The following is a 10,878-nucleotide window of genomic DNA, read 5'->3' on the forward strand; positions in this document are numbered from 1 at the left end:
GCTACCTATCTCCGCACGTGACGACGTGACAGCTCTCACAGAAGGCCAGAAGGAGTACGTACCGACAACCGGGACATGCCGTTCCATCACCAAAATTTCCGTCTCTGCGTCGTCGTCTCGTGCTCCTGAAGCTGTCGCCATCCCTCCAGCTCCAAGTTCGCGACCAGCCAGCCCCAATAAGCCCAAGATGAGAGGTAGAAAGCCAAGGTGGTATAACTTGGCGAAGCCAGTAAGCTATCACTCCGTTCTTTTCCATTGAGCCTCGGCGTCGATCGCATTCTGCTTTTCCCCTGAAATCGCCCTGGGCAACTTTCATCGCATGACGTTGAAACCAACGATGGATGGACTGAAGCTAACCATCACCACCTTTTCTCCTCGAATAGAAGATTCGTCAGTCATGGAATAAGTACAATCTTTTCAACCTCGCCACATTCAAGTTGAAACGAAACCGAACCTCGAGAACCTTCTTCCAGCAGAAATGGACCGCCAAGTCAATGACCCGTGGCTACCACGGCGCCCACGTCAAGGAGGCGGAATGGTCACGCAACTTCTCCCGCCGCCTCTTCTCCGCCGTCGATATGCCGCCTGAGTACCTCGCCAAGCACGACGGATCAGAGCACTCGGCCGGCCGCGGTTCCGGTCTGCACGCCGAGCCGGGATCAGAGGACCTCACGCCAACCGCATACCATTTCTCTAAGCTCGAAGAAGCCAGGCAACGGAGAGAAGCTTACAACAGATTTTCAGGAGCCAAAGCTGATCCTCAGACCGAGATGCTTGCCCGTCCCGTCCGGGAAATGACGCCCTACATGCAAATGGCTTTCGCCCCCCTCGAGCGGAGGCTGGACGTTGCCATCTTCCGCGCAATGTTCGCCAGCAGTACGCTCCAGGCAAAACAGTTCTGCACACACGGCGCCGTCAAGGTCAACGGCAAAGTCGTGAGTGATCCCATGTTTTCCCAGCCCATATCCACAAGATCCCACCATCTGTATACGGCAGACACCTAATCCATCCGTTTCTAGATGCGCTACGGTGCCTACAAGCTCAACCCCGGCGACATGTTCCAGGTCGATGTCGACAATGTTCTCTTCGCTACCGGCCGGGCCAAGACCCCCAATCACGCACTCTGGCTCGCTGGCAAAGACTATCAATCCCTGAACGACGCCGGCAAACTCAACAAATCTGCGGCTAAAGCGGGCGCGTCAGAACAGAAATCTGGCGACGCAGCACTCGAGGCTGCCGAAGTCGATGCCGCCGTCGAAGAAGTTGACGCCGCCGCAGAAAGCGGCGAGGCCGCCACCGAAGCAGCAGAAGCAGCGGCCGATGGGGAGGAGGGAAGCCAGCTCTCTGAGGAAGAAAAGTCCAAGCAGCTCCAAAAGCAGCTCAAGTCGCTTGTCCGCTCAGTCAAGACCTTCCTCAGCGACAAAGACGGCCTCAAACCCAGCAAGAAGCGCCAGCTTCGCACCTTCATGGCCGAAGCCAAGCGCGCCCTCTCCACCTCGGGCCGCGTGACAGACGACGCCGTCGCCACGCTCGATCACGAGGGCGTGATGAACAACCTCACCGCCCTGCTCAAGGACTTCAAGCTCGAGGGCAACAAGGTCGAGGCTGTCGCCTCCCCGGAAGCAGAGGGTCAGGAACAAGCGGCCGACCACTCCAAGCCGACGAGCGCCAAAGAAAAGGCAGAGACCGAGGCGGTCACGGACCTCATCTCCTCAAAGGACGTCCGCAACGCGCTCAGCGGCCTCAGCAAGGCCGAGCAGAGCGCCTTTGCCGAGCTTCTGCGCCAGAACGCTGAGAACCCCATCGACGAGTCCAAGCCCTACTGGACCCCATGGCAGCCGCGCCGCTACATGTCGCCCTTTGCCTTCATCCCGCGCTACCTCGAGGTGAACCAGAACATTTGCGCCGCCGTCTACCTCCGTCACCCTGTCGCACGGCGCGGTCTGGCCGAGGTGCCCACACCCTTCACCTACGAGACGAACCAATTGGCGTTCAACTGGTACCTGAGGAGGGGCTGAGCGGTGTATGTAAAGATTTGGGCGTTGTGCGTGGTAGTAGTCGTGGTGCAGTGGAGGAGATGGCCGTTGGAAAGATCAGACGGCAGTGTACAACAGGACATGGATCCCCAAAACTTGTAGGACTGCATGTAAAAAGGTGTAGACGTAGTCGTCTATGTACATCATCAATTGAAGAGAAATCAAGCTTATTATTATATGTACTACTACATTGTGCACTGATTCCAGACTTTGATGCAGTAGAGGGCTTATTGCCTCAACACCCATCCCTAACATATCATACTATATATCCCTTTTGGGGCACCAGTCACACGAAAAGAACCATGATTTATAAATCGACGACTAGTAATCGAGCTCAGAACTATTGCTGAGAGGAAACACTTCACAGGAGTAGGCACTTTGGACAAGGTCTAGGGAATCATCATTTCGAAGCACTGTAACTAAGCTGACAAAGAGAAGCAATGACTCCTCGTTCCTTTCGCGTCTTTCCCTCCTTAATCTGCATCAAGCCCCCTGCGTGACTGCTTCGTAAAGACTTTTGATGATGCTGGGATTCCGTTAAGTGATTAGATGAGGGTGTGTGATTAAAAGAGGTCCAGAAAAAGGGGGTGATAAGAAAGAACATGAAGAGAATCGACAAAGAGGCGCGGTGTGCTGGTATTGTATGGGCATCATTGGTACTTAGACATGGGTCGTGGAAAGAAGAATGCGAGCAACGTGTGGCGTCAAGAGACCAAAGAAGGAGGCATCTTAACGGAGTGAGAAGCCCTTCCGCTTGCCTTCCTTCTCGATGGGCCGGCCGCTCTCGACTCGTTGCTTCTTCTCCTCGAGCTCCATGCGTTGTCGCTCCAATTGCTCCTTCATCTCTCTGTGGCGGGAGTAGAGCTCCTCTTCGCTCTGCTTCAGCTTGCTCTCCTTCTCGGCAACCTTTTGCTGGAAGACCATCTTCATCTCGGCCTCCATCTTGGCAAGCTTCTGCTCGTGCAGGGCGCGCTCCTCCTCCTGCTTGACAGCGGGGTTGACCTCCTTGAAAACGCTGGGGTCTTGCGACACGCCCATGCCAATGAGCTTGTCGGTACGGTAGTTCTCGTACAGGCTGTTGTTGGTGTGCTCCTTGAGCTCCTCCATGTGCGTCCGAATGAGCATCTGGCGGAGCTTGACGAAGTCGCAGTGCTCCTCGTTGTCGACCTCGATGACACCCCAGGGGTAGCTACGTCCGCGGACCTTGCGGCCGTCGGCGTTGGTGATCTCGTTAGTCGCACCAACGACGGCGAAGGGAACCTTTGACATGATCTCGTTGTTCTCGGCGATGGTCTCCTCATCGTCAAGCTCGTAGCGCGGGCCCTCGAAGATTTGGATACCGTGGTGCTTGATGTCGGAGAGGATCTGGAAGGATTTAGTGGCTGACACGAATTACTGGACAAACTTTACTTACTCTGGACTTGAAGTTGGCAATCTCCTCGTCGGTCAGGGTATCGGCCTTGGCGATGACGGGAATCAAGTTGACCTTGGTGTGAAGACGGCGCATGACCTCGATGTCAAGGGGCTTGAGGGAGTGACCAGTGGGCTGGATAAAGAACACGCAGGCGTGGATACGGTTGTCGACGATGTTCATGCGGTTGACCTTGTTCTCGGCGTCGAGGTAGGCGTCGTAACGCTGCTCAATGTTGTCGACAATCGGGCGCCAGGACTCATCGTTGTTGACGAAGTCGCCGAATCCAGGGGTGTCGACCACGGTCAAGCGAAGGCGGACGCCAGCCTCCTCGATGTCGGCGCTGATGGACTGAATGGTAACCGTCTTCGGGATGATGTCCAAGCTAGGGCCCTTGCGCTCCTTGGGAGGGTAGAGAGAAGTGTTGAAGAGAGTGTTGACTAGGGTCGACTTTCCGAGTCCAGATTCACCTAGGTTGAACATTGTTAACGGATATTCCACGTCATGGAAGCAAACGGTAAAATAACATACCAACAACCATCACGTTGAAGTTGAAGCCCTTGCGGACACTCTTGCGGTGCCATTGGTTAGGCAGGTTGGCAAAGCCGACATAGCCAGTAAGCTTGCGGCGAACAATGTTCCTAAGATCACTGGAAGGAGCCGAAGGGGCACCGCCAGCTTGGTAGGAGTCAGATGAGGGCTCTTCGACAGGGGGCGAAGTGGGCGCCGAGGGCGGCGGGGAGGTAGCAGGAGAACCTTCGTCAGCTGCGTACATGTCAGTGATGATTCTTCTCCAGAGATTGAAATTTGGCAAATCGGCAAGGCAGTGGCGAGAACAAGATGATCTGGGCTGTCCAATTTCGAGATGCGAAGGGGTATGCCGTCTTTCGTTTATTGCCCGACTGTTGTCCCCCACCGACACGTCGCTGGGCTATGCTATCGAGTGCTGGGAGCCAGGAAAAGCACTCAAGATATATTCAAAAGAGCGTGGAGCGAGAGTGAATGGCGGGTTATTTGGGAATGGTCGTGTACGGTTTCCCGCGTAGCAGATGATCGTTACGGTCTGATCCTCGTATTGCCTTGCCGGTCCTGGTTCGTGGATCATGAGATTGCGAGCTGCTTACCCATTGCGAATATCGGGGGAGTTGTCTTGGAGATGTTTGTCTCAAGAAAAATATCAGGATCTAAAGAATAGAAAGGATGTGTTAGCTTGGTTGTGATGTTAGGCAGAACACTGCTGGAAAGGAGGAAAAGGCTGGCCCAGGAGATGGGACGACACAAGTGGTGATGGGGTTGTGGTGTTGCGCAATGGTAAGATGATGCCAGCTGGCTGAGTGAAGGGGAGAAAGGGAGTAGTTGTTGAGCCGGTTTGTTTCCTCGGCCGAATCTTGGACGATAGGAGAAGTATGGGAAGAGAGACGAGGGAAGATTCACATACCTGGACGTCTACAAAGCAGTCGCGTGTCAAGGAGCGTCGCAGATGGGTAACGAACGATAGAAAAGGAGAAAAGTGGTTGTGAGAGTCTGGCGACAGACAATTGGACCTCTCGGTACCGAAAGAGGAGATGGCGAAATGCTCGAGGGCAAAGTTGATGATGGGGCCGAAGAGAAGAATCACAACCTCAAGGGAGAGAAAGGTGTGGTAGTTACGAAGTAAGGTAGAGAAGGAGAGGTGTAGGATGAGGTAGGTAGTAGGTTCCTCGATGAACGTACGTTTTGGGGGTGGGAAGGGGAAATTTAGGGTGCAACGGGGACAAGAAAGATTTGGCTGTGTGACCCCGTTTCCTGACGACGGTCGGTGCTCCCTTTACGGTTCACCTCAGGTCACAAAACGTACCGTACCACTCTTTTCAAGCAGCGCGTTACATTCTGCTTGCCTGCTCTCTCCCTACGCTCTGTATTAGGTACCTAGGTAGGAACACTACGCATACAAAGTACACGTACGGCTACAGAGGACAGCCACTGGGAAGGGATGGAACCTGGGGACTGAGGGTGCTGCTTGCCCGCCGCTACGAGGTGCAGATACAGGGGACCAGCATGCCCGATGGGGGACGGGAGATGGTGTTGGGCCTACGGAGTACTGGGCCACGGTGCATGATAGACGGGGAAGAAGCACGTTGCTGTCCCCTTCCTCTCCAAGCAAAAGGGGGTTGAGGTGGACTAATCCCGGTTGGGCTAGATTGGTTTGGGTGGATCCCGAGTAAGGGTGGTGGATGGAGCAGGAGAATTAGAGACCGGGGTCGCCCTTAACGGCGCGACGTGATTGGTCATGGGACGGTGGTCGTAATGAAGCATCAGAAAAAAAAAACCGCCAAAAGGAGCATCTGGAGATTGGGGACAGGAACGACAGACATTGAAATTCAACACAGACAAGGTAAGATTTGCACTACTTATTTTTATTTTTTTGGCTGTCAGTGTCTGTATCTATCCAGTCCCTGTCCCGCTGTTCAAAAGCCTCATTATCTATGTCAGGCTGGACTACCTCAAGTATCACATTCCATTTCAAGAGCCACAACACAGAGAGGACCCCTTGTTCCTGCCCGACGCTTGGGCGGTTTACGATGATTTTCCAACTGGCATCTTCTCCACTCAGAAACAAAGTAGAGTGCCAGCTGTTTGCCGGCCAGGCCACGGGGACAGCACGGAAGGAGAAACAACCTGGGGCTGTGTTTGAGCACCGCTACCTCGCATCCAGCACACAGTATTCAATGTGAACACTTGAAGGGGTCATCTATCCACCCATGCCTAAAGGCCAAGGAAAGCCCACGTGAGATGATTGCATCACGGCCTTGACAGGTGTCCCGAGAAAATGAAACAAGTTGAGTTTTTTGCCGTCCCGGACTGTTGGCCTTGTCTGGATTCCCGCGTGCTTGTGCGATAAGGTACTGTCAACAATGCACGCAAGCTGCAAAGTGCTTGCGTACTCGGCTTCCTTTCTCCAAAAAAGTCAAAACTTGGGACGAATATGAGACTGGCAGGTATTACATAACCATGTTGTACTTGAGCAGATCCTATCCCTACGCAGCGATTGTGTGTGCCACGGCCTGCAGAACGATATTACTGTTGCGGTACGGAGTACAGATTATAGCAGCAAGCAGCAGTCTCAAGCTCTGGTTAGTTGTTCGTGACCGATCTGATTGCATTGAAGGCCGGGAAAGCAGGAATCCGACCTCCAATTTCCACGTCTCATCCATGATCCATGGGATGAAGAAAGGCACGCCCGTGGCCCAACAGCGCCTGTGCCAGGACGGCGGAACCAGAGACAGCGCCAAAGCCAGTATCAGTCAGTAATGATAACGGAGTCACCAGGAACCAGCACGGCCTGGCAAAAAAGGCATGGACCACCGTGGATCCCGCCGTGTGAGGATGGACTGAGATGGAATGGGGCCAAATGGGAAATGGGAGGAAGCCATCCACCCATTCTTGTCTATGGCATCCTGGTCACAATTCAGACCTGGACACGCTGGGGCAGATGAACAACTTGCGCCTCAGGCACACACGGCACAATCCAAATTTGGGCGACCCCCAATCTCATTCTCAGATACGTATGTACTTGGGCACTTAAGGCCTACTCGGCCCTCAAGGAACGGGAAAAAAGACGTTCCGACACACGGGCCGTCTTCTGACACTGACTTCACAGGCTTCACCCCAGCTTCTCCCTTGCCTTCTGCTATGCCCTGCTGTCGCTGCAGGCTTCACACCCCCTTCATCCTCTTGGCCACTTTTACCTGCAGCGAGACCTCGTGGACCTGCAGGAGTAGTCCCTGGACCCGGGCCACTCCTGATGGCCCTCTCTAAGACTCTTTCGCTCGTTTCCCCCCGGGAGTCGGGACTTGCCAGTCACTTGCCCCGAAGAAACCTAGAGCAACACACTCCATCGTCTGCCGAAAGGTGCCCCGGCTGCTATACTACATTAGCTGCGTTCTCTTCAGCCACTTCGAAGCATCCACATCACCGCCCGCGGCCTCTTCATGAATCTGTCCATCCAGAGGGTGTCATTCGTCCACAGTTGCAGGTACGAGGTCGCGCTGGAGGGGGTTAAAGAATGCTTCGTGGCCAAATAGCTGTCGACGGCCAATCGTGCCTATGGCGTGCCGAAAAAGAAGCGGACCGGCCACCTACCATGGAGACTATGCAAGCTGCGTCACCACCTCATCAGCTATGGTCCAACACGTCGCGGGATTGCTCGACCAGTGAAGCGACAAGTTTGCAGTGTGGCATGTTGAATTTTTTGCTATTCAGCCACCCAACCAAGATAAGGCACGGGATGCAGGTCTGGCAGCCAGCCTTGCCGTGTCTCGGGTCTGACTTGTCTTGCCCCCAAACTCCCTGCGTCGGACAAATCGCTGATCTGCCTCACGCAGATCCTGCAGCAAAAACCAGACGGTGGCAGAGAGAGGCAAACGTGGGAAGATGATTTTAAGGGACAGAAACCGCCCGCAAACACCATTGACGCCCGCCACTTCAATTTGCCGGACCAAGCCACACTTCCCAATATCTCCTACGCTGTTAACAGCAGACCAGGAGGGCGTTCCGCCTCCTTATTGTCGAGTCGGATAACCCACGTCTTGCACTTGCGAGGCATTCTCCTCGTCGCTCTGAACTTGGCGGTGCTTTCATGGTAACTTCGATATCATGAAGTGACGCCTCGGCCTTGCGTTTGGAACCTCTGCAGCCCTAGGTCGAGCTAGCAGAATCGCCGAATCCCATGGCCGTAACTTATAGACGCATCAGAGGCGTGACGTGAATTTCGACGTAAGTCGCAAGAAAGCTCTGCCTTGATTCTAGAGGTCTTAACCCGTGGGATGCCGCATCTCGGCCTCCGAGAACAGCGATCTCTTGTCAATCCAGAACGAAAGGGTAGTTTTTGACCAGGGCTTTTCTCTGGCGTAAAATCTTCGCTTGCAAAACTTGAAATAGATCAGTCTACAGCTGCAAGAACTTCAAGGAGACATGGATATAAGATTTGACGTCCTTCCCCGTTCATGGAGTTCCGGTCCCGAAGTGAAATAGCCGGCTCTCAAACACCCGCATTTGTGGGGCTCTGCCCCGATACCTTTGATGCGTGCTCCGCCTCGGTCCAAGTTCAATACGCCTGTCACCAAGACTTGAGCATCTCTCACCGAGCAATAAGGTGAATATGATTCTTGGCAATCACATGGATATCACCTGTGATTCCCCAGCACAATATCGTGTTCTAGTTATTACTCTAGTAAGAGGATAAGTCATTGAACCAAGTAAGAGATGTGTAACTCCATCGGCAAGGGTTCGAGACATGCCTTGGTCTGGCACAGTCACTGGAACAATTTGTCTCGAGGTCATTTCACGTCTTCAGTGACCGTTTGAATTGTCTCTACACCTCCTCCTCGATGTGAAGGACACGCAAGCTGGACACGTTGTGTAGCAAGATATCTATGGCCCGCTCTGACTGGTAGGCATTAGACAGAGAGATGGTTCGGAACATCTATACTGTACTATGTAGAGATTTCTCTCAGGAGTATGTAGTCCTTTGTAATGCCATTTTGGCGTTGTCGGGTCTGGGCATACTCACTCACCCAGCGGAGGTTATAGTCTAGGAATCTGCACCCTAATCCACGATTCCTCCTACCTGTCATAGAGCTTCCAGTCAAAGTTACGGTGAACAATTCTTGTCCCTTCACCCGATGCCGCTATTCCAACAGTCAATCTTCCAAAGTGTCACGCCGACTCCCCCTAGCAGTTGACAATGTTCGAGAACCGCTTGAGACCTTTGGTCTTCGAGGAGATTGGACCCTCGCATGATATCCAGCCTCATAGTGTGCATGGTAGACTGAGCTATTCAAGTTGCGTTCATAAATACATACGACGGTCATTGACTTGCATAAATCCCGGGTTCGTATATAGATCTAATGCCTAGAGCAAAGGCAAGGCGAGGTGCAGAAGTTGAGCGAGTCCCTTGACCATAGTGATCCAGGTCATCATGAAGATGAGATGCTGCCGCAAAGAGTCGGTAGTGGCTCATGGGTGCCGCGACAGATGGATTGCGATCTATCAGCAAAGGGTGGTCTACCCAGGATTTATCAAAACAACCGATCGGTTTGAAAAGAGCCTGTATCTCCGTGCGGTTCTTACTGTTGAGTCTTGCGGCGCAGACACGGCTTGGGATTACGTAGATTCCTATCAGTCAGTCTCCATGTTTGTAGCAGTTGCATGCGCGGTGGGAATGGTCGATTGATCATGTTCTCGAAGCAACATACATGGCAGTATTGGTCCCATTCCCGATGGCAATTCGTGGTGCTGGTTAGGGACGGCACAGGCTTCATTTTTTCGGACGTTGGCCCATTCATTTGCAGAGTCGAAGCCATGTCACAAGATTGTAAACCACCATGGGTCGATCTTGGAGCCAGCTCTTGGACCACGATGTCCGGACTTAAGAGTAAGGTTTGGCGTCTTTCGATGGGCAAGATTCACCTTAGCATATGGCTTGGATGAACTCCTTCAGTAGAGTTGTGAGATTCTCTCAAACTTGTGGCCGACGACAACAACCCAGTTCAGACTTCAATCTCTAAGAAAAGCAGACTCTCAGACGAGCAATGGCATCATTCTTGAGCCGGTTAGTAAGAAATTATCCCGAACTGCTAGAATATTCTCCATTGCCCCCTCCAACCGATCATCAGCAGTGTGATGGAGTCGTCTGAACAGGCTCCGAGGTTCTAGACTCACCCAAACAATAAGCCGTGACACTACAGACATGTCATCGTCACATGGGAAGCGGCAGAGGCCGGGTGGGCCAAGGGAAAACCTGGCGCCACATAGTGGCCAGAGCGGCTGCTGGGTCCAACAGTTCAATTGGCGAATGAACCCGCCCGGAGCTTTCTCAACGGACGGTGGAGATTTGGGGGCATAATTCAGTACTTCATTGCTAGACTGTAAAACGACTCAAAAATGAGGTACCTATCTAACTTGACAGATGGAGGCCCCTTCGCCCCCCCCCTTGCAGTTCCTTGCTTTCGATCCACCAATCCCAATCATGCCTCAATGATGTCAGGAGCAGACCAGGGTCGGGAAAGAGCGAAAGAGAAAGTTGTTGAGCTAAGCTCGCTGTCATTGCCTCGCGCTTTGCGCTTAATTCAGCTTCGGTGCTCATTCCCCGGAGTAGCCGCAGCCACCTTGGTCTCTAGTTTTTCCCTTCTCCTTCTCATCCGTAGCACCGGACAGTTTAGTTGTTGGATCGAAAATGAAGACCACGAATTTGCCGGAACCGTAAAACCGTCGAGATTCCTGAGCAAGCTAGGACGATAGCAATCACCACAAATACCACCATCCCACTCTACGCCACGACACCACACCCAATTCACAACTGATCAACGTTAGAATAACCAACACCACCGTTCATTTCTGGCTCATCCAGCTAGTCATGTCCCACGACTTCAGCCTCTCAATATCGCCAAG

General features: G+C 53.1%; 2 protein-coding genes across 2 annotated transcripts; one reads left to right on the forward strand and one right to left on the reverse strand.

Annotated features, from left to right (window-relative positions):
* Nucleotides 1-187: 187 nt before the first annotated feature.
* CPAR01_04378 (S4 domain-containing protein) lies at nt 188-2,018 on the forward strand (the record flags this gene model as incomplete). Its single annotated transcript, XM_060488659.1, has 3 exons — nt 188-229; nt 384-935; nt 1,020-2,018. The coding sequence occupies 3 exons, from the start codon at nt 188-190 to the stop codon at nt 2,016-2,018; spliced, it is 1,593 nt and encodes a 530-aa protein (XP_060352865.1).
* A 747-nt stretch (nt 2,019-2,765) lies between these two features.
* On the reverse strand, nt 2,766-4,222 carry CPAR01_04379 (septin; the record flags this gene model as incomplete). The annotated part of the gene is made up of 3 exons (XM_060488660.1): nt 2,766-3,401; nt 3,451-3,917; nt 3,979-4,222. 3 exons carry the CDS (start codon nt 4,220-4,222, stop codon nt 2,766-2,768), a joined length of 1,347 nt encoding a protein of 448 aa, XP_060352866.1.
* Between the last annotated feature and the right edge of the window lie 6,656 nt (nt 4,223-10,878).

The sequence above is a fragment of the Colletotrichum paranaense genome (assembly GCF_030867605.1).
Source record: "Colletotrichum paranaense strain IMI 384185 chromosome Unknown Scaffold_3.1, whole genome shotgun sequence".
NCBI classification, from domain to species: Eukaryota; Fungi; Ascomycota; class Sordariomycetes; order Glomerellales; family Glomerellaceae; genus Colletotrichum; species Colletotrichum paranaense.